Genomic DNA, 24,166 nt, shown 5'->3' on the forward strand with positions numbered 1-24,166 from the left:
CCGCCCCTCCCCCCCCCGCGTCCCATTAGGTGTGTCCGCCGAGCGCTGATGACGTAGGTGCATGACGCGGGGCAGGAGCAGGGGGCCACTCGGAAAGGACAGCGGCGCGCGCGTGCGCCTCCCTTCCTGTCTGTGCGGCGCAGAGCCCGAGTCGGCGGGGCCTGGCAAAGCTGCGTTCTCCCCTCGGGGCGGCGGGAGGCGGGCGCGGGGCGGCCCGGGCGCCGCGGGGAGGATGAACTGGCTGTTCCCCCTGTCCAAGGGCGGCGGCTCCTCCTCCTCCCCCGCGGCCCCGCTCCCCGCCCTCACCACCCTCCAGCAGCAGAAGCAGCGGCAGATCGAGTCCCTGCGCAGCGCCCATTCCGCGTGAGTGACCGGTGGGGCGGGGCGGGGGGACACCCGGGCCGACCCCGCTGCCTCGTACGGGGAACCTAGCGCAGCCCCCGCCCCGGAGCTGCTCGGTGCCGCAAGTTCCGCCTGGGACACGGGCGGCAAGCGCGAGGCTTCCTTCTGCACCATCGCCAGGGAGAGCGCTAGACCCGGGGGCAGCCGGGCAGCCTCATTTCCTGCCCTGTCTTCGCCCATGCATGAATGCGTCCGCGCTGGTGGGTGTAGGCCGTGTAACCTGGCACAGCCCTCCACAGAGAAGGCCTTGCAGTGGGAAACTTAACAGCTTGTTCTCAGATGGAAAGGGGCATTGAGCGGCTGTAATGTATTGGTGTCTTCACAGGTGCCTGGACTAAAGGGCTCTTTTCTGTTTAGTGGAAAAAGGTAGAAAAAGAACCAGTGCTTAAAAGTCAGACGTATTCACAGTGAAGGTGGACTAACTATTGAAATAAATTACCAAGGGAAAGTGCCACACCATTTCAAAGGGGCAGCACCACAGAGCTGAGCCTGAGCTTAGCGCCCCACGGAGCTTGGGGTCAGTTTGGGACTCCAGCTGACCCCTGGCTCCATGCAGTACTGCCCCTTTAAACCCTGATGCAGACATGTGGTGTTTCAAAGGGGCAGCACCAAGAGCCTGGGATCAGCTGTGAGGTGTTGAAACACTGCTGCCTTCTCAACTATTCGAAAATACATTGACTATTCAATTAGTGAAATACCCAATATTTAACATCCTTAGGCTTGACAAAGCCCTGGCTGGGATGATTTAGTTAGAGTTGGTCCTGCTTTGAGTAGGGTGCTGGACTCAATGACCTCCTGAGGCCTCTCTCAACCCTAGGACTCTCTAATTCTATGATAACTAGGCAAATATAGGTTTTCCTGGCTGCTACCAGCCCTATTATCTCCAGTGGTTCCTCGAGATTTCCCAGCCTGGGCTACTCTGGTGCTGCTACTGTGGCTCGGCCCCGCTGTTGCTGAGGGTTTTCTCAGGTTCCCCAGCCACCGGCAGCCCCACTGCCAGGGGCTCTCTGGCCGGCTGGCCCCTCTGACACCGGGGGTTCCCCAGCCAAGATGGAGGCTCCCCAATGCAGTCTGGCTCCACTGATGCTGGGTTTCCTCTGCTGGGGCTGGGACTTCCCCTTCTGCTGCCTTACTCTCCTGCCAAGGTTCCTCAGCTGGAGCTCCTGTACCACTGATTGGCCCCCACTGCCACTGGGGATTTCCTGGTCAGGGTTGCCTGGCCATCCCAGGGCTGCCTGGCCATCCCAGCCCCGCTGCTGTTGGGGGGTTCCCTGGCTGTCCCTGCCCCGCTGCCAAGGCCTCTCTGGCCACCTGACCCCACTGATACTGGGGTTCCCCAGCAGAGTGGAGGCTCCCCGATGCTGCTTGGCCCCACTGATGCCAGGGTTCCCCAGCAGAGTGGAGGCTCCCCGATGCTGCCTGGCCCCACTGATGCCAGGTTTCCCCTGCTTAGCTTCTGCTGGCCCAGCAAGGACTCTGCAAACCCTGCGTTATTTTGGCTGGCTCCTATTTTTGGGGCTCTTTGGTTCAGCAACATCCAGGCCAGACCACAGATGTTGCTGGACCAGAGTCCCAGATTTGGGAGGTTACTCAGCATGCACCACACCACAGCCCTTGGGATGCCCATGCTCACACCCTTCCCCCAGCAGCGGGGGAGCCAGGGTGAGTCGATACTTGCCTTTCAAGGCTTGGGGGTTCCAGTCTGTGGCATGGGGACTTGCCACGAGCAGGATCAAATTAAGGGGCCTAATCCGGGGCCATATTCAGACCCTAGGTTTCCCAAGTGGAATACCAATGACATACATATGCTCGTGGTGTGCTATCTGAGGAATCACTTGACTCCAGATTTACACCAAAAAGTGTTTAATATATCTCTTTATAAGAACTGTAAAAATTCTATGTGGATCAAGTGAGTTTAGATTTGGACCACTAACCTTACCCTAGGTCCTCATGACGCTGATGAATTTTATAGGTAATCTGAGTAATCATGTGAAGTTTTAAAACATTTGGAATAATTGGTTGTTAGGCAGTAAACTAGTCTTAAATTTAACTTTATATATTTCGAATTTGTATACAAGTCAACTTGATTCATTGTAAGCTGCTTAGTAGAGTGGAACTTTAAAAGTGGATGGGCGGGAGCTTTGTGAGTGAGTTCAGAGACATTGCACTGTTCCCTTTGCATAATACAGAGGAGAGCATGGAGCTCCTGAGAAGCTAACAAATGGGCAGACAAGACTCAGATCACTGGCAAAGCAGAGGGGACAGAGGACAATGAAAAATGTCCCACAGGAGCAGAAAAATCACATAGAGATTTTGAGGTGGAGAGAAGCTTAATTTCCATGTGATAGATGGAGACCCATTGGATGGAATTATATAATTAAATTGAAACAAAAAACAGGACTATCTATGTAGCACTTTAAAGACTAACAAGATCTTCTTAAAGTGCTACATATTCCTGTTTTTTGTTTCAGCTAGATCAGACTAACACGGCTACAATTCTATTACTATAATTAAATTGGGCATTGATTGAGTTTGTTGGCTGTATTATTATATAGACTGAAAGTATGCCATGTGTATGTTTGGGAGGACAACAATGACAATATTGTAATAGTCAACAGTCATTATAATCTTAGAACCTTTTACAAATACTTGTTTCACGATGTGATTCCACCTGATGAAATTAGTATCATTCCTCTGTACCATAATGAAGATCTTGGAGCACGTAGGCCTAAATTTTGTTTTTGTGTGTGATTGATTTTCCCCCAGATTGAGGTCTTTTTTCTTAATGGCTATGCAGTTTCTAGAAGAATCATTTTTTTGTCTTTAAACATTTTGACAAGAATCAGTGGTCTTAAACTGCAGTAAGGGAGGTTTAGGTTGGACATTAGGAAAAACTTCCTAACTGTCAGGGTAGCTAAACACTGGAATAAGTTGCCTAGGGAGGTTGTGGAATCTCCATATCTGGAGATATTTAAGAGTAGGTTAGATAGATGTCTATTAGGGATGGTCTAGACCAGTGTTCTCAACCAGTGGTACGAGTACCCTTAAGAGTACTCGAGAAGTCTGGAGGGTACATCAACACAACTGAAATTTGGAGAAAACTGAATTTTTGTTTTAAGTTTTACAGGGCTTTATTATTTTTGTACTTTTTACACCCCAAAATTGTATTGCCCGCCCTTATACAATTAAGTTGCTTAAACAAATGTGTAACAATGGTAGACAAAAAAATTGTGTTTCTGAAAACTGTAGTTACTGGGGATACTTTTTTTTTTTTTTATAAGGGATACAGGCAGTCCCCGGGTTACGTACAAGATAGGGACTGTAGGTTTGTTCTTAAGTTGAATCTGTATGTAAGTCGGATCTGGTACATATTGTAGGGGAAACTCTAGCCAAACATTTCTCCAGAGCTCAGTTTTATTCTCCCACACCCCACTTTCCTCAGTCCTTTATTCTCAAGCTGAGGTGTCTGCTGAGAAAAGCCGCTCCACGTCTCCCTGGTCTGCTGGGGGGGCGGGGGGGCGCTAGCTTCGTGTCTCCCTGGTCTGCTGGAGGGAAGCAGCTAGTGCGGGGTTGCCTCACCCCGTTTGTAAGTAGGGATCCGATGTAAGTCGGATCCATGTAACCCGGGGACTGCCTGTACTTTATAAATAAAAGTTGAGAAACACTGGTCTAGACAGTACTGGGTCCTGCTGTGAGGGCAGAGGACTGGACTGAATGACCTCTCGAGGTACCTTCCAGTTCTAGTGTTCTATGTTATTTATAATCTGAATATTAAAGCACTGTACTGGTGCCTGAGAATCTGAAAGTGAAACTGACTAGAAACAGGTCAGAGTGAGGTCAGAGTGATTAATCAGTATACATTATACTTGTGGTAGTGCAGTAACAAAAGATGACTAACCTGCTATTATTAGTAAAACTATACTTTTTAAGTAACATAGGTAAGGCATTGTGTTTTTAAATATAACTTCCAGTTTGAACTGTCTTTTGTATATGTATTTCACTTCCCCTATTAATCTGTTAAAATGACTTGGTATGTGTTTATCATAATAGATCACATTTTAATAATTCTTAAAATAGATTAACACACCTGTGCAAGGTGTACTCTTTCTATAGCTAGCTTGCCTACCTCTAATATAGTGTTTCAACTATAGATAAAACATGCCATATACAATTCATCTAGTATGGTAAAGCCATAGTACGTAACTTTTGACAGACTAATAGGAAATGTTTCAGTGAATTGATGAAGTGGATATTTAATTTATCATCAGTTAGGACAAGAAGTTTGTCTGCCTGGCTATGTGCTGAAATAAAGACAACCATGAATCTGTTCAGAGTATGAAGATTATATTTGCATTTACAAGAATTAATTTTGTTTAGGGGAAATGGAGATGGCATTCAATTTACAAAGTTTGGATTTTTCTAGTGCCTTTAACTAGACTGTTTGCAGTCATGTGTCTTAAAAATTCATACCTGTCATTCTCTTTCTAATTTTATCTAGGTCAGCCTTCTGTGCACATTTTAATTCCACCAATTTGTTTCAATTTTTTTATTAAGTATAGTAGAAAACAAATCAAAGTAATGCCTGTAGTGTAAGCTTGTGAATGTTGTATCTCCTATTGTACTCTTTAACAATTTTTTTTTCTTTTATAGCATTGCTGAAATACAAAAAGATGTGGAATATAGGTTGCCATTCACCGTAAACAACCTGACAATTAATATTAACATGTGAGTAGTGCAAGATCTACTTAAACAGAGCTTTAGAAAGTTAAAATCATGCCTTGCACATAGTTACAATTATAAAGCTTAAGGCCTCCTTCCTGCGAAGACTTACAGATGTGCTTAACTTTAATGTTCAGCTAAATGCTTGAAGGTAAGCACACATTATATTTTCAAGGTCAGTTCCAAAGAGCCTACATTTTTTCGGCAAGACACTAAGTCACATAACATGGCAAGCAGTTTCTAAAGTGGTAATTGGATTGCTAATAGAAACTAAATTTAAACTTTAATTCTCTATTCATATTAAAACATCTTCACAAGCTTCCCATTACTTTGAAATATTTTTTAAAATAACAGACGCACTATTTCAGCATCCTAGTAACCCTTGTTCCACAAGGGTTATGGGATGTCTCGAAATAGTGTGTAACTTCAAAATTTGGCACTGTGTAGATGCGCCAAATTTCTAAATAGCCTATTTCGAAATTCAGTTGAAATAAGATACGCAATTTGCATAGTGCAGATTGCATATCTTATTTCAAATTTAGGGTGCTGTGTAGATGAACGCTTACTGCCTTTATGCTAACTTACTTAGAAATTATTTTGTTACTTATTTACAAATTTAGTAACATTACCTGAAGTAAAAATCCTTTTTATGCACATTACACTACATCCATAATTTTTTCTCCTAAGAAGTAGGATTATCTGTTATTTTTTCTTAATGCAGTGCATTTGTAGTCACAGTTAAAAATGTCAATAACAGTAAAGTATTTTTGTGTTTACAGCTTGCTTCCTCCTCAATTTCCTCAAGATAAACCTGTGATCAGTGTTTTTCCACCAATAAGACATCACTTAATGGACAAACAAGGAGTGTGCGTGGCATGTCCGTTAATAAGCAATGTAGGTGTAATTTGTAATGTCACACCCAGATGGTTATATAACAGATTTCATATATATGTAGCCCTTTGACTTTTCTAATACATCTAACAACAAATTGAGGCATGCAAAACTATATATGCTTTGTCTAAAACCAAAGAAAACTTAAATATTCCTAAATCACTCAGGTCCATTCTAATTGCACTACTATAAGCTTCAGTGACTTGGAAGATTACTGAACGACTTCTAAAATGTGAATAGCATCAAGGTATCTTCCTTCTTTGTTGTGAAATTGCTGTAATCTAAACTTAGATGTCTCTGCAATTTACTGGTGAATGCAATACTAAGCAGGTCTTAAAGATGTTAACTGTTTTTTAGAAGCTTTTTATTTTGGATTAATGTGTTAACTTATTAAGCTTTCAGATGAGCATTAGTTCTGTTAGTCTTCCTTCTATCAAACAATTTCATATATAGATAGTCAACATCTGACAATGGAAAATATGCATAGATCTCCAGGACTCACTCATAGCTCAAGTGACTTGACCTCTTAAATGACTTATTAAAAGCCCCAAGGACTTCTTTACACAGAATTTGAGTTACCACTTTATCTGGTTCAGTACTAAGGTGGATGCAACTACACATGAGTCATAACTTATATTTGGGCATATTCATAAGCTATTGTATTCAAAAGAGATTGCATTATTTTTCATCGAACTTCTATGGTATTTTAGAAATACTAAATGTAATATAGCTTTTGTTCTCTACCAGTTCACAATGCATTCTGACCTTGGAAAAATTATTCAAAGTTTGCTAGATGAGTTTTGGAAGAATCCTCCAGTTTTGGCTCCTAGCTCAACATCATTTCCCTAGTAAGTATATGTAAAGGTAATAAAAATCACTAGTAAAATTGGAAGATCAGATCATATTCAAATGTATGGAAACCCTGGACCAGTAATTCCCAAATTCATCATTAGGTGTTCTTAGGAAATGAATATAACAGTGTGTTAAGGAACAAAATGAAAACAGTTAATATGTAAATTAGTTGTGGAAAAGAGGCAAAAAGGCCCAAAATTGTTTTATTTCATACTGGAGATGTGTAATTCAGCAAATTGACAGGCATGGAATCTGGCCGCTTACATTTATCATTTTAGAATTGATGCTATTTGGCTTTCCCATATTAGTATGTTAACTTTTACTTTAGTGCTTTTATGTTTCTGAAGATTAATGAATGTATATCTCTAGCAAAAGAAGTCTTGAATTCACTTCAGGCAATAATCCATGTGAGCAGTTGTTTCTTTCTGGGTACCCTGCTGATAATCTAAGCATCTGGAACTCTCAAACCAGAAGGCAACTTTTCTTTAACTCATTTGTGAATCAGTCTAATAGATAAACATGCAAAGTAGGTTCCAGATCCTACAGCCTTGTTCAGATTTCAAAAATTATTGCTCACTGATACACAATGTCATATGCAATTTTGAATTTAAAAAAGTTAATTGCTTCAGAAACTGCTTGTTGCTGATGGTCTTAAGTTTTATAGGGTGAATAACAAGGTCTAATAGATGCTACAATACAATTTTTGAGGGCTTCTTTGTGGAAACAGGGTTTAAATCTGATGTTTCCCGGGCTTCAGAAGTTCAACCTGTAGTGATTTTAGGCATATTCTTAAAATATCATGAATGAACAGTAAACAATTAACTACTGATAGTAATTTTTTTTTTTTAAAGCCTGTACAGTAAGCCAGCTGGAATGCCTGCTTTTGCTCCTCAGGGATTTCCGTTTCTTCCTCCATACCCACAACAAGAAACAAATAGATCTATAGCTTCTGGACCAGCGGCTGAATCAAGCTACGCTACAGACAAACCTGCTGCTCCGTCCTATGGCTTGATCACAGACTTGCCATTACCTGTTCCAACAACAGAAGCACTATTACAGGTTTGTATGTGTAACGAGGTTTATCATTCAAGCATTCTATGTCTGCATCCCTCAGAACTAGTCCAGACATTGAATGTAAAGCCTCTAAGGGCAGATGTGTGGGAAGGCAGCTATTCTCGCTGTGACTTGAGCTTTTTAGATTAGATTAGAAGAATAAGTACTATTCAAAGGTTAAATAATACCTTTAAACTTCTTCAGGTGGGCCAGAATGGCTTCAGTTACAAGATGCCTGAAGTCCCTGATGCATTTCCAGAACTCTCAGAATTAAGGTAAGGTCTTAGAGTCAAAAGTAGTTACTTTATAATAATGCATATGGAAGTTATTGCTTTATCTGAAAAATAATTTCCCCCCCCCCCTTGTTGCTACGTAGTCACCAAAGGAGTTTTGAAGATAGTACTCATTTAGCATGACTTCCTTAATTTGTCAGTTACAACATATCTTTTAAACATCTTATTTTTTCTTGCATAGGATTTGTAATAGGAAAATATATTGGAAATGATAGGTCAATGTCAGAGTAATTTAAGACAACAATCTACAAAAAAAAGTTTCTTGCTGTGACCTTTAAGCTGTTTTTCTGCATCACCAACTGTCCAATGACTGTAATGTCTGGAAAAAGAAAGAAGCACAAAAAAAGGCAAAAACCATATACTTTGTTAAAGCAGCTTCAGGCAGTCCTCCATACAGAGGATTTCTACTATTTTAAATTTTCATAACTTAACATTGTAATTACTTGCTGTTACAATAAATATATGTAATTCATAAATACTCTAATTTGACTGGGGTTTTTTGTTGTTGTTGTTTTTTAAGCTGTGGTGAGACATTCTCCCATGAAGAATTTCCTTCAGGCTTTTGAAACAACCTCCGAAACCTGATAGAGTCAAGTTCTTTCAGACATATTTTAAATTTCATCTCAGACAGTGAAGTTGCTCACCTTCTGGTGTATGACAGTGTTTGTTGCAATAGTTGACTGAACCAAAAACTCTTTCTTATTAGAATGTAAATCAGGTGATCTTTCCTGTTCATTTCCAACTTTGGCAGGATGAACAACAGTTTCTGAGGGTCTCTGGATACTGAGAATTCCTTGTTAAGGGTGTGTGATAAAGCTTTCAACGAATAGTTTAGATATGAGGCTTGTAAGCAGTTGTAGCATATAGGATTTTTTTGTTTGTTTTTAAAGAAACATTACTAGCGAATCTGAATCTTCCAAGATGATTGAAGTGAAATGTGGGCTTCAAGCACCATCTTCTAAGCTTTTCCCCAGGGCTCCAGAATTTGTCAACAATGAAATGTTTCTAGTCTAATTTCTCATGTTGTATTACATTAGAACTAGACAACACATTAAGTAAGTAAAGATTCAAACTAAAAACACTAATATACCACCTTTCAAAGCCTGTCTGCTGCAAATGGTAGTGTCCAGTGCAAGAAAAGATAAAATAACATGGCTGCTTTACTGTAGGAAAAGAACTCCCAAGTAAGTTGCTAGATTTTGCTTTTGATTGGCCTTTTCTTTTTTTTAAATTCAGTATACCACAGCTGACAGATATGAATGAGCAAGAGGATGTTTTGCTGGAACAGTTTGTGAATCTGCCTCAGTTGAAGCAAGTCATAATTGATAAGGATGATTTAGTGAAAAGCATTGAAGAATTAGCAAGTAAGACTTCAACACATTTGTAACTCTGGATGTGTTTTCAGAACTGTAGTCTCTCTTAAAATTAAATCTCTTATTTATTTTACAGAAAAAAATTTACTGCTGGAACCCAGTCTAGAGGCAACAAGGCAAACTGTACTGGATAAAGTAAGTGAATGAAAATACATTTTCTGGAAAAGAAATGGTTGAAATGTTCTTTGTTTTTTAATAAATATTTTCCCCACTAGTATGAAGAGCTTACTCAGATGAAAGCTACCTTTGAAAAGAAGATGCAAAGGCAGCATGAGCTTAGTGAGGTAAAACTTTTAAAATTTCATGTTGACTTTTGAATAAAATACTGGGAAACCATGGATAAAAGTAAAATAACAATTTTGAAGCGTATACTTCTGGCCAGATTCTGCTTTTTATGAACGTGCATATCTCCCATGATTTGAGTAAAGTAGAGTTACGTCATATTTCTATGACCATTCTTAAGTATAACATTAACTTTAAAAACAAAACAGAAGGTGGTACTACAACTGAGATCTTATTTCACATTCAGTGATACAGTAGCAAAAAATCTGTCAGATAAGTGATGGCGCCATTAGAAAAAAACCTAGAAAATCCCAAATCCATTAACTGAATCAGTTAAATGAATTATTTAATCATATTTTTATTATGATAGGAGGAGTTGTAACACAGTGGGTGATGAAGTCAAGAAATCACTTAAAGCCATTGTTCCAGTCTTTAAAAGTAATGACTTGCCAGTTATGTAACTGACAAGCATTAAGAGTCATCAAATCTTGTTTGTTCTAAAGTGCAAGTGGAGAAAAGTTGCTTTTCAAGGGCTTATATTACTTTAAAATAGAATTGTTTCTTCGCATTGAAAAGTGGTGTCTGAGTTAGTGTTGGATATATATTTCCATTTTTAGAAGATGGACACAAACAAGAAGCTCAGAAGTAACACTAAAAATTATATTTCCAGGTAGGAATGTTCAGTATCAGTTAATTAAATAGTCAAGTAACCTCATGAATTCTTATCTGTTAGTCAACTGTTCTATAATCCCTGGGGATGGGAACAGGGCCAGCAGCCAGTGAACTCTGGCCTCACTCCTGAGGAGCCCCCTGCCGCTCTGCACTGCTGCCTTTCTCTATATGAGAGAGGCAGCAGTGCAGGGTGCCAGGGCGGAAGCTGGTCCACAAAGGAAGCCAGTTTAAAATCTAGCTTCCCTAACAGACCAGCTGTCTGTCGCCCTGTGCTGCTACCTCTGATAGAATCAGACTATCTAGGGGGGCATCTGAACTCCTGGACTCGGTATGAGCCAGAACCGAACCAGGCTGCCTGCCCGCCCAGCTCCTAATACACTTTAAATGCAGAGTCACAGCAGGGGTAGGTCCCGGACCTGTTGCAAGCCAGGATTGAGCCAGGCTGCTGGCCAGCCTGCTAACAAATGTATTGGCTCAGGGACGGGAGGGAGGGAAATGTGTATAGTCTATAGCATAAACTTATAAGCTTTTGCTTATCGGTTAATTGACTGCACCTTTACACCCCTATTTCCAGAAATATTTCCCAGATTATGCTGTAGTTGTTTTGCATCATGTAGACCTCTCAGTATTGGCCAAAATGGATGCTGGTTTTGGAACACAAAGTAAAACATCTTAGGAAATAAAAGCTCATAAAATGTTACTTAAATTTTAAAAAATATTAATTATATGTCAATGTTGGCCTCTAACTGCTTATGTAAAATGTGTCTCTCCTTCAGTCAAGAATAGCATACATTTTAATATCTTTTACGATCTGCATGTGTAATGCAAATTGATCTTAAAGTGACTTGAGAATTCTACAATCTTCCACTGGCAATATCTGCAGATATAAGGGGAAGGTGAAGGTGGAGCAAAGCAGAGCTGCGCTATGTCTGATTTTTGCCACTGGTGTAAATTAGAGCTGCTTGCCTATGACTTTATCTTAGGTTAAGGATTAGGGAGCTGCAGCTGACCCTGCAGCCCATCTCTCCTCTGTGCCTGTGTTCTGGTTGGGAAGGGTGGAGAATTTCTTAAAAATGTCAAATCCTTGCTGTTGTAGATTAATTTCATTTTAATCAAAGGTAATTCATCTCTGCGTTTTAAGAGGTATGATTAAGTAAGAGGAAAAGGTTATGACCTAGCTAACAGTTCTGGGCCAGACACTAAAAACTTACCTCGGGGAAAGAATTCCAGGGAGCTAAACCCCTCAAATGAAGTCCATCTCAGAATGCCACATAATAAGGGTAAAAAGTACTCAATATCACAGTCTAACAAGAATAGGCTCTTTCACGTGTAACTGAAGTGCATTATAAAAATAGAACTGAGGCCAGCATATTCAATTTTGAGCCTCGCTGGATAAAGAAAAGGTGAAGGAGTTGGTTAGCTCAAAAGTTGGTTTTCAGCTGCTCTGAAACTTTTCTTCTTTGTCAGTTTTGTTTTTAGTCAGGAAAAATACCAGTATGTTTAGCTTAATTTTTCCCTTTCTGTTTATGCCTTAAATTCTTTGTGTCACATAAGCACCAATTTACAAATGGGGGAGGGATAGCTCAGTGGTTTGAGCATTGGTCTGCTAAACCCCGGGTTGTGTTCAATCCTTGAGGAGGCCATTTGGGGCAAAAATCTGTCAGGGATGGTACTTGGTCCTGCTGTGAAGGCAGGACACTGGACTTGATGACCTTTCATGGTCTCTTCCAGTTCTAGGAGATAAGTAATCTCCATTCATATCAAGCACGTTGTTGGGATTAAGAAAATAAATTCTTTTTTGAACAGGATTCCTTTTGCAAAAAGTTCCCTTCTAAATATTTTTAATCAACTTTAAACATTTATTGATACCTGTAGGTGTCAAATTAGTAATTGTTTAGCTGCAGTGTTCCCTCTAAGTTGCTCAGTAGCACAGCTTCATAGGTGATGAATCAGCCCTGTCAGTCAGCTCCATGCTCAGAGCCCTGAGCTGGGTGGGGCTGATTAATCACCTGTGAAGCTGTGCTACCACACAGCTTAGAATATGGAACACGGGTTAGCAGTTTTAATTTTAAGATACTACAGCACTGGTTGTCTCCCACACCCATTAAGGTATATTCATGCATTCCTTTTATCTGCCTTGTCTAATGTAAACATGGTTTTCAATGACAATTCAACATTAGCAGGACATTTTTTCTTCTCAGAGTTGCAGTCCTAGTGCATTGCAGGCCAGACTGAAAGTAGCAGCTCATGAAGCTGAAGAGGAGTCTGACACCATTGCAGAAGATTTCTTGGAAGGAAAAATGGAAATAGATGACTTTCTTAGTAGCTTCATGGAAAAGAGAACAGTATGTAATAGGCTCTCAAGCTGAAACAAATTGTACAAGTGGTGTGCATGAATAGGGTTGCCAGGTGTCCAGTATTCAACCGGACAGTCCAGTTTTTGGGTCCTCTGTCCGGTAAAAAAAAAATTCAGAAAAAAACAGACATGTGCAATGTCCGGTATTTTCTGGGTTTTCAGTTGGGTGCCCGATGGAAACCATGCAGGGGCGAGGAGAGTGGCTGGGAGGCAGGGCATGATCGGCACGGGGAGCCTCTGGTTGCGTCTGACATAAGAGTGACACCGTGGTGAGGAGGAGAAGCTCTGTCCGTGCTCCTAATTTGCTGTTCAAGCACGTTGTGGAGTCGTAGCCGGACTCAGCCGTAGCCGGACTCGCTCGTGCTTCGCTGGCACTGAGTGCGGGCAAGCAACGCCCTGGGATCTGCATGTGCCTGGGTCAGTCACGCTCCCCGACGGCCGATTCTTTCTGCTGCGCGTGCGCGCGCGTACACACCCCCTCCAGTCAGCCCTGCTTTCTGCCGCTACCCCTCCCCCCCCGATCTCCTCCCAGCCCTGTTGCCCCTGATCCTTCTCCCCCCACCCCTCCGTCAGCCATACTTCCCCTCCCCTTCCAGCCAGCCCCACTTCCCTCCCAGCTGGTGTCCTGTCTCCCCCATCAAGTGTGTCTGGTAATTTTTCTGAAGCTACCTGGTAACCCTGCGCATGAAACTAGTAGTTACTCCACTTTTAAAACTGATAAAGTAAATCTATGATTCAGAATGCTGGTTTCTGTGGCCTGCTGTAGGATGAAGGCTATGTTCATAATAGTGGTGATGTTTCGAACGTGCATTTATTTTAAAACTGCATTGTTGAACACCTCTTACAAAGCTTTTACTGTAATTAGTTATTAGCATGTTGGGGAGAATGGAGAATACTAATAAATTAAAAATTTCAGTAAATTAAGAGGGAGGGAGTTTGGGTGTGGAAGAAGCTTAGGACGGGGTTGGGGCACAGGAGAAGTTTTGGGCTGCCGGATCCAGGCAGTGCTCACTTTGGACAGCTCCCCGTAAGTGGCAACATGTTCCTGCTGCTCCTAGCTGGAGGCACAGCCTCCACCTGCAAATGTTGTCCCCACAACTCCCATTGATTGTGCTGCAAACCAGCACAGAGGGCGGAGTGAGACAGCACACTGAGCCCCTATGGCTGTTCCTCTGCCTAGGAGCATTGATCATGGCCAACGGGAGCTGCAGGGGTGGTGCCTGGGGGTGGAGGCCTCATAAGGACCACCTCGTGCTTCTGCCTCGGAGTAGTAGGGACATGTCACTGCTTGTGGGACTTATCCACGGTGATCACAACACCTCAACAGCTCTCTCTCGCCCCGAACCCGTTCCCACTCTTAAACTCCCTTCCAGAGCCTATGCCTCGCACTCCTTCCCAAAATGCTGTTTTATAGCACTTTCCAGTTGGTAAAGTGATGGGTAACACAGCTTTTATTGCATTCTGATTCTTCCAGTATGGCATCATATCTTATTATATAGCTTGTCAATAACATTAGAAATAGGTGTAGTTTTGTAAATTTACTCATACTTGAACTCTAGTTTATTTTTTTATGAACCTGCTATTTACTCCTTTTTATTATGCCCAGTTCCCCTCATCTTAGAAGGTGCTTTAACAGAACTGTGCATCTCTTGTAGTTTTGCCACACTTAGATGTTGGTGACCCTGTAACTTACTTTATGGTGTATTTTTTCTGTGCTAAACTTAAATGAGATATGGCACACTGATTTTTGTCATTGAGACATAATGTCATTGTTACAAGGTGGATAGAAATGTGTATGAGTGATTAAATGTGTCCTTCTATCCCTTTTTTTGAGCAAGAGCAATAAGTGATATCATTCAATGTACCTTTGAGTGATCCTGATAATACTTAGTCCTGACTCAGTGCAGGGTACTGAACTAGACAACCAATTTAGGTACCTACCAGTACTACATTTCCTTGATTTCTCTCACATGTAGCATTGTCTTCCCATTCGTAGACAGAGATAAGGAAGTTAATCTGTTGAGCAAGTGATAGGATATGTAGAATAATCTGCTATGTTGAATCTCAATCTCAATTAACATAATTTCCTTAACACTTTTAGGATGACATAATAGAGAGTAATTAAAATTAACACTTAACATATGGTTCATGGATTACTGTATGTGCCCTTAGTTGCTTTTCTTGTTTTCTGCAGATAATCATAGTAAAAGATCAAATGATACTGTAAATTATTTTCTTAATTACTTTTGCATGTAAGCAGTTGCTTCAGGGGCGTTCTTGCAAATATAAGCATTTTGGTGGCAGTGTTGGTAGAGAAGTGGTTCACAAGTCAGTCTCTTTTAATACACCATGAAATAGGCAATTTTTTAATTAAAAAAGAAATGCAAAATCTAAACACAGTGAGTTATTCTTTTCAGAACTAACTGGTCCATTTTTGTTTTTGTCTTAGATTTGCCACTGTAGAAGAGCCAAAGAGGAGAAACTTCAACAGGCAATAACAATGCCCAGCCAATTTCATGCTCCATTATAGGTAAACTAACACATGAAGACAAGGTCTCTCCCACAATTTGAATTACTTTAAAAGCACTTTACCAATTGCAAACTGTTGTGTTAAATTTTTTAGTGTTTCACATAACATTTCTTGATGTAGATCAACTTCAAATGAAAATTCCTTGTTTCAGTGTGTTTCTCTACAAGGGAAGGAAATAATTGGCATTTGCAAAAAAGTGTGGGCGGATTGGGGGGGAGCTTCTACTTCCTAAAATATGTATCTGTACCTGGAGGGAGGGAAGGAGCTTCAAAATAGCTTTTTAGGAAATTAAACTGTCTAATTATAGAAATTTTTGTCCTCATAGACTTTCCTGCAACTAAACCTGCCAAGAGAAGAGTGAACAAATCCAATAAAGCACATTTTCTAACACTTGTTTGCAAATAAGCATTTCATCATAAATGGTTGTATTTCTAGAACAGATTGTATACAGCACTGAGACTGTTTTGTACAAATTAGAATGTCTCTTTATATTCACATTCAAGAAATCCTTCTATTGTAATCTTTGCACTAATATTTCTTGTATTTATTGTTGATAATCCTTACCATATTTAAGTTCTTGCTGCTATCCTGCCAATCTTTAGAGATTAAATATCTAAATAACTGGCTAGCTTTGTACATTTTATAAAAAAGAATTCATATCTTTTGTATTTTGAATTTGAAACATTTGCTTGGATTGAAGACTCTTGAGAATGGGAGCTTTGGGGAGAAAAGACTGGAAATCCTTTTTTATAATTGTCAGTGAAATATCAGACTTCCCTTCCTGGATGCCAAAAATGTTCAATGATAGTTTATTTCTATTTCAAATATTATCAAATTAAACATTGCCTCCTGTTGCATCCTGTTGGATAAGTAGATTCAGTTTAAGGAAAGGATGCTTTGGAAAAATATTACATAAACTGTCTGGGCTATACTGTCTATTATACTGAGAGTACAAATGGTCTCCACTCTGAAGTGACAGGGCACCCACCATTGTAACTAACTATGCTGCTTTTAGCCAGACATAGTCTTTCATTTTTAAGTAAAAATAAAGGAATTTGTTGTAGCACAACATAAAATAAATCAAGCCACCTTTTTACATAGTTTTGGTGGTGGTTAGTGTCTTTCATCCATAGAACTCAAAGCATTTGACAATATTAATTTAATTCTCAAGTCTCTTGTGCGGTGGTAGCTATCTGGATTTAATACACAAGAAAACAATTTTTTCATGCCTGTGCAGTGTCCCATGTTAATGGTTATGAATAGAACTCTAAATTGGTGATTTCTAGATCATTGTCCTTTGGTTATTAGACTGTCAGGTGAGTTTCCTTTTTAGGAAAGGCAATATATATTTAATATTCATGGACAACAGAATTACAAAGGCCCCATAATGTTCTACAGGTAAAAAATGCAACTCTAGGTACAACTTCTTGTATATTTTTTTCTACTCTATTTTACCAGTGAATTGAGTCATGAAGTGGAAATTCAGATTCTAGAGAAATATATACATTTGCTAAATTTTAAATTTTGGGATAGATTATTTGGGATAGTTGCTGGATTTCTTCATTTTATTTCTATCATGGCTGTTGCTTTCTTTAGAAATCTTGATCCTGTTCTTTCTCTCTCCTCCACTCCTCTTCTGATAAGGTGAAGAGAAGAAGTCTGGAAATACTCTTTCTAAAAAGAGATTACTTTCTGATGATCTTGAGTCTGCAGCTACCCAACGTTAATCCTGTCAAATCTGACAAGCAAAATGGTCAAACTCGGTCAGTGCTTAAGGTTTCCTATCAGTAGGTGTCACTCTAACCTCTGAATCAGTACTGTATTGAGTGCTCCCAGCATTGTGTTAATATGGCCACTGTGTTCCTGGAAATGCTATTTTTGTGGGACTGGAGGTAAAACTTACACTTTGTGGTCATTAAAGTTCCATTATCACTTCTTACAAATGTAGAAATATTAACGTATATAGACTGCCCAAATTTCAAACGGGGTAATAACATTCTTTTAATCTAAATAACATTGATGGATGCTTTTTAAATTTAAGATAGTAATCCTGCAGTTTTCGTAAGGAAAATTTATTCTCTGTGCTGTGGTGTGTTGTTTTAAACAACTGCTGCATATGATAGTGGACAAAGTGATCCCTGAGCATAGTTTGGGCATGGAAAGAAGCAGACATTTTATAGGATGACAGGTGTTGGGCAAGTAATAGACTATATTATTATTATTATTATTATATTTCTTGTACTAATTAAAACATTACTCTTAAAAATGACTTTCTCATTTTAGTCCTAAAAAAAAATTGAATATTAGAATGTACAGCTGGGAGAAACTGCCTCTGTGTTCTCAGCCTAGCAAATCTTCAGGAAATATATAATATTCAAAAATATACAGACCTGATGACAGCCTGCATAGCTTCATACTTTGTGCCAAAGTGCATATAGATGTGTTATGCCAAGTAAAAAGGATGATGATCAATAAATATACACATCCGTACTTTGCAAAATAAGAACCGAGAAGCTAATTTATCATCAGTATTCCTCTGTTTGTTCTTCTGTACTGCAGTAACTGATTTGATTTTTGTTTGCTGCAGTTTAATGTTCACTAGTTCATATTAACTTATGATTTTGGCTGTAAAATCTTTTGTATTTAATATAAATTCTATCCTCTTTTAGATCAACTGATAGGTGAAATACAGAGCTGAATTCCTTGTGTAGGGGTCATAACATTTCATATATTGAAAAGATTTCTTCTATCTGCATTATAAACCAGTGAAGGCAAATATGTTTCTTTGGGAATGTCTTGTGTATAACTATTGCTGGCGCACAAGATCTCCCACTGGAATTACTCGCTCTTAAAATGAACCATTTTGCTATCTGCATATACTTTCCAATTTTTCACCTACTGCTTTAAAATGAAAGTGAGATAGTACTGGGGAACAGAGTTGTAAATGTAATAGTAATCTGTGAGCAAACAGACTTTATTAGATATAAGTGGATCATAAGTTGCTGCAGGTTGGATCTCCCTGGTCTGGCACCCTCGGGACCTAACCGGTCACGGATGAGGGATTTTGCCAGACCAAGAAAGGTCATTTCTAGACTGCTGCTGCTGGTCCACTGGCCTCCCAGCCGGCTCCTCACCTCCAGTTGGCCCCATTGCCCTGCCGACCCCGCTGGGTAGCCATCGCTGCCCTGACTCTGGGACGTGTAGGGCAGTTATGTGCTGTGCTGGGGCTTCAAGACCTGCGGGGCAGCCATGTGTGCCACTCTGGGGATCTGGGACCTGCAGGGCAACTGCGCACCGCAGATCCCTGCCCCTCTGAGCTACCACAGCTCCCAACGCTGCCGGACAGCTACGCACTGGACAGCCCTGCCATCGGCTCGCTGAGGGCAGCCCACTGCTCTGTCGGCCCCACAGAGTTCCTCACCACCGGCCCTCCATTGGGACACTTTGGTCTTGCAATATCCGTGCTGGACTGATATTGCTGGACCAGAGAATCCTGGTTAAGAGAATTTCAACTTTTACCTTACTCATGAGATGGTTATGCAACTAACAGGTTTGGAATTAATTACATTTTTTTTTCTGTTTTGGATGCCTTTCATGTGTACCTCTTTGGACCTTGGGCAAATAAAGGTTATTAACAGGGCAATCAAGGGTTTCTTATCACAGTCTTCATTGCTGCTTTCTTTAAAGACCTGGGAATAGGTCCCTTGGGGCTCAAAAGTAAGCCTGCGTATAAATCTTGGGGAAGAAAGTTTAAGGTAGTTGTGTATATGTACATTAACTAGTGTACATTACTGAATAAAGCTTTTTTAAATGATCAGTCTGCTAGTCTTTTGCCTACAGGGTGGATGTCCTATCATCAGTGTTTAGTATTTCTCAATTACATTGCAACCATTTACCATATTTCTTAATTGCTGTTAATTGTAAGTCAGCACTGGCCGGTCTGTTTTGTAAATTTGTGGCTAGTGCTCAGATAATAGCATTCCCACACAAGTGAATGCAGAAACCTGATATTGGGATAAATATACATTTAGGGTCAACATATCAAGTCCTCTGTGTACTGAATTACTCTGTCCCTCTAGAGTTCCAGCATCAATTCCCAATGCTTCCTTCAGAAAGTAGTTTAGGCTATGAATTGGCTAGTGCTATAATATTAATTGGTGGTCCAAATTATTGCCGTTCATGGCTTTCTTTTGCCTTGTAAAGACACATCTGACTTTCCATTGAAGATCAAGAGCTTATAGATAACTTATGCCTTTTGCCCTTTTTTAGAAGAGTTACGATGCACTATATAGCCCTCTATGGCTATGTCTAGATTGCATCCCTTTTTCATAAAAAGGATGCAAATTAGGTGTATCGCAATTGCTAATGAAGCGGGGATTTAAATCTCCCCCGCTTCATTAGCATAAAAATGGCTGCTGCTTTTTTTCGGCACGGAGCTTTGCTGGAAAAAAGCGCCAGTCTAGACGCGGATCTTTTGGAAAATAAAGCCTTTTCCGAAAGATCCCTTATCCCTTATTTTATTTACGAAAAAGGGATGTAGTCTAGACGTAGCCTATATGTGTGTGAATACTATAGTGCATTCAGCAGGGAGTGAAAGTTGAGTAAATGAATTAATCCTGCTAGCACCTAAAATGAAAATCCTTATCTAAATTCCATCCTGATAACTGCTGAATGAACAGCTTCCTCATTGGATTTTCCTCCATCATACATCCTTTATTGAAAAATGAACAAACCAACCCAGAAGCTCTGCTTTTGGAAGATTTAATTTCAAGATTTACATCTGCTTTATTGCTTGGCAAGTTAAACTAACCTTGGCCAAAAATCAGACAGTTTATCCTTCGTTGTATATACCCCGTCTCTGCTTATGTCTTCATTGCAACCTATGTGATCAGCACCTAGCTAGTCAGGTGTGAGCAACCACTGCCAAATTACTAGGTTCACATTAGTTCCGTCACCCATGAAACATATTAGGACTTCTGGGAGTGTTGCCAATAGCTCTTAGTGCCACAGTAAGTCAAGTCTGTATGGGTATGTCTACACTACCCCGCTAGTTCGAACTAGCGGGGTAATGTAGGCATACCGCACTTGCAAATGAAGCCTGGGATTTGAATTTCCCGGGCTTCATTTGCATAAGCGGGGAGCCGCCATTTTTTAAACCCCGCTGGTTCGAACCCCGTGCAGCGCGGCTACACGGGGCATGAACTAGGTAGTTCGAACTAGGCTTCCTAGTTCGAACTACCGTTACTCCTCATTTCACGAGGAGTAACGGTAGTTCGAACTAGGAAGCATAGTTCGTGCCCCGTGTAGCAGCGCTGCACGGGGTTTGAACCACCGGGGTTTTAAAAATGGCGGCTCCCCGCTTATGCAAATGAAGCCCGGGAAATTCAAATCCTGGGCTTCATTTGCATGTGCGGTATGCCTACATTACCCTCCTAGTTCGAACTAGGAGGGTAGTGTAGACATACCCTATGTGACTCTTCCAGTGAATTGTGGGAAGGCAGTGGAGGGCTATAAGCACATCAGTGGAGTGCCTGCATACTCTGCAAAATTGGCAGATTACTAGTCCAAATGTAAATAACACAAAGAGGTTCACCTGTATCACTGGACAAGGTAGCTTGCTCTGATGTTGCTCAACACTGTTCTTGGATGAGAGGGTTTTGTGGACAGGAAGCAGATCAAGGGCAACAGCCAAATTAGAGCCCAAGAAGACTCTTAAGTGAAGACAAAGCCTTTCTAACTGTCTTTGCTGTGTCCCACATAGACTCCCCATCCTACTTCCTCATGGTCAAAATGGCTTTTGTTGCTATCAATGCACTTACTTCTGGCCCTCCTGGTCTCCCACATGAACTAATGCACTCTCTAGCCTCACAAACCAGCATTGATTTTCTCCCCTTTCATCCCAACCACTGAATATGGTTTCTAGCATTCTTTTTTCTTTCTGAGCACTCACTCTGACCATATATTTCCTTTCTATGAAATCCTTTATTGCCTGCCTCTTGTTTTGAGTCACCTAGTTTGAATTTCTTCACTGAGCCTTCAACACCTTCTGTAAATGTCTTTTGGGTTTTTTTACCATATGTGTACAACAACCAATGGCCAATTGTTCCTCTTTTTGATCCTTTCTCCCATATCATCTCCATGCATTCTTCTATGCTGTCTTTATGTATAGAAAACCCTTTATGAGTTAATCTGTGAGTTTTCATGAGCCTCCCCTTCAAATTCCCACCCCAGATCCATTTGTAAGGAAAAGATCAGAGATGTAATCTTATGGTTGCGAGGATTTGTTTAAAGATTATACAAATAAACATTAAAAATGGGTGAAATCCTATACCCCATGTCCTCATTCCTGTTTTGTTCAATGAGATTTTAGTGTTGGAATTATCTGACAACATAAACTACAGGCAGTCCCCGGGTTACGTACAAGATAGGGACTGTAGGTTTGTTCTTAAGTTGAATTTGTATGTAAGTTGGAACGGGTACATACTGTAGGGGAAACTCTAGCCAAACATTTCTCCAGAGTTCAGTTTTATTCTCCCACACCTCACTTCCCTCAGTCCTTTATTCTCAAGCTGAGGTGTCTGCTGAGAAAAGCCGCTCTGCGTCTGCCTGGTCTGCTCGGGGGGAGGCGCTAGCTTCGCATCTCCCTGGTCTGCTGGGGGGAAGCAGCTAGTGTGGGGTTGCCTCACCCCGTTTGTAAGTAGGGATCCGATGTAAGTCGGATCCATGTAACCCGGGGACTGCCTGTATTATAAAATAAGATGATATAATAGTGCTCATTGTAACCTTTACTATGGAGGTTCCACCCTCCATGTCTGTCTTCTGCACAAATGGCAATAATATCTGTTTACGGAGAGCATGAAAGAAATCTTGTATTCCAAGTGATAAAATGCCTCTCGAATTCCCTAAGCATTATATTACAAAACTTTGAGAGCAAGTACTTTCATGTACTCATAAGAGCCAACAACATGCAACAATTGCAGTTTATTTTTTGAAGTATTTTTCATCGGGCTAGTATAATGCTACAGCACATACATTTACAATGAAAATGAACATTTACTAAATCAAAGTTCCAAGGCATACAAGTGGGAACTGCTCTACAATGATGAGTGTCTAAAACAGTCATATTTTACCTGCAAAGATCATTATAATATTTTCAAGCAACATGAAGATAGTGCTTCCATTTTGTGTATAACATAGTCAAGTTCTGCATCTATTTCTAGGTATGTCTAATAGCATAGAAACACCATAATCTGCAATGTTACATTTTAATGTGCGACATATTACCAGAATCTCTCAAACTATTCTTTAGTACTTTAAAGCAGAATATATGTATGTGCATAACTTGTTTTTGTTGCCATCTTTATTGTGTATATTTCTTCCAGAAACCCATTCAAGATCTCCTTTAACATCATAAACTTTACAACCTATGTTCAAAATATGAAATACATTTTACAAGTACAATTAACAGCAGACCTTTCATTTATTAAAAAATGCACAAACATTTAAAAACCGAGGGACCAGACTCACACCATATTATAAATTGCCAAAGCTCCATTTACACTTCAGTAGAGCTACAACAATTTATTCAACTGGTCATTCAATTTAATGCTAAAATTATGAAAACTATCCTGCAAAAGTGGACAATAAATGTATTAAATCAACAGCTTCAGGAATAGTTATGGCATTTGGCTATTCAAACACTTCCTTTAAAACAGAGGTGGGCAATAATTTTGGAAGGGGGGGGCACTTGACAAATTTCTGAAGTTGCCCCAAAACTGCCCCAGAATAAGTGGGGCCAAGAGACTTCCTGTACTCCCATACCCACAGACCCTGATTTCATGTGCCCCCCAGCAACTAAAAAGAACCACCAACAGTTTTTAACAGCCATACCGTGCACCCCTGGCAGAGAAGACTTTGTGCACTCCCCTGTCCCCAGGTCTTGATTGGCCTGAGGGCAGGGGAGCGGCAGGGTGGCTGGAGGCCAGATCCAGCCCTCAGAGGCTGCCTTGCCAACCTGTTTTAAAACCTGTACTTGAAAAATTAAGAACTATAACTACAGCAAATATGCATCTTTACCATTCTATGATTTATTATAGCTCAAACTCAAAGGGATTTCAAGAAGTTAAGGAGAGCCAACCAATAAATTATTTTAAATAGTTCAGTTAAATGCTGGCACATTTTTAAAAAAGAGGCAACAATAAAGTAACTTAGTATAAACAAGACAATCCAATTAGTATTTTACTGGCTTCTACATAAAGTGTTAATATTTTTGGATTGCATATTTTCAGAATTTTATAACTAAAAAGATTTAAAGTTATTAAAATGGATAGATACTTTATTTTCAACAGCATATTGTGGTTTTTCTCCATTTGACTCAATGAAAATAAATTACTTATTTCTAGTCAGTTTCACTTATAGGTTTTTACATCCGAGCAATATTCAACCATGTTTCAGTTGGCGAATACCACAAGAGAACTTGATTTTATTTTAAAACAAGATATTTCTATCATTGTTAGGTTTTTGAAAAATATCTAATTTCTGGACTTATTCTACTGAAAGTATCCCTTTAACTTCAGTTTTGAAATAACATTTTAAAAAGTAACTTAGGCTATGTCTAGATTGCTGACTTCTTTCGGAAGACCCTTTTTTCAGAAGAGATCTTCCGAAAAAACTTCTTCTGAAAGAGAGCGTCCATACACAAAAGCACATCAACAAAGCAATCTGCTTTTCCAAAAGATAGCAT

The 24,166-nt window shown here is 40.3% G+C and overlaps 1 protein-coding gene across 4 annotated transcripts; it reads left to right on the top strand.

The window, feature by feature from the left end:
* The first annotated feature begins 62 nt into the window (after positions 1 to 62).
* VPS37A (VPS37A subunit of ESCRT-I) lies at positions 63 to 19,237 on the top strand. Of its 4 annotated transcripts, none has more exons than XM_075930362.2 (12): positions 66 to 363; positions 5,053 to 5,127; positions 5,901 to 6,015; positions 6,760 to 6,860; positions 7,716 to 7,923; positions 8,122 to 8,192; positions 9,447 to 9,574; positions 9,660 to 9,718; positions 9,799 to 9,867; positions 12,739 to 12,882; positions 15,343 to 15,423; positions 17,068 to 19,237. In XM_075930362.2, the coding sequence occupies exons 1-11, from the start codon at positions 233 to 235 to the stop codon at positions 15,421 to 15,423; spliced, it is 1,182 nt and encodes a 393-aa protein (XP_075786477.2). In that variant the 5' UTR covers positions 66 to 232; the 3' UTR covers positions 17,068 to 19,237. The 4 variants fall into 4 exon arrangements, with proteins under 4 accessions (XP_089634006.1, XP_089634007.1, XP_075786477.2 ...); XM_075930361.2 differs by having other exon boundaries at positions 67 to 363; positions 15,749 to 19,237; XM_089777880.1 differs by lacking the exon at positions 12,739 to 12,882 and having other exon boundaries at positions 63 to 363; positions 15,749 to 19,237.
* Positions 19,238 to 24,166: the final 4,929 nt, after the last annotated feature.

Source organism: Pelodiscus sinensis, chromosome 4 (genome assembly GCF_052426305.1).
Source record: "Pelodiscus sinensis isolate ZL-2025 chromosome 4, ASM5242630v1, whole genome shotgun sequence".
Taxonomy (NCBI): domain Eukaryota; kingdom Metazoa; phylum Chordata; order Testudines; family Trionychidae; genus Pelodiscus; species Pelodiscus sinensis.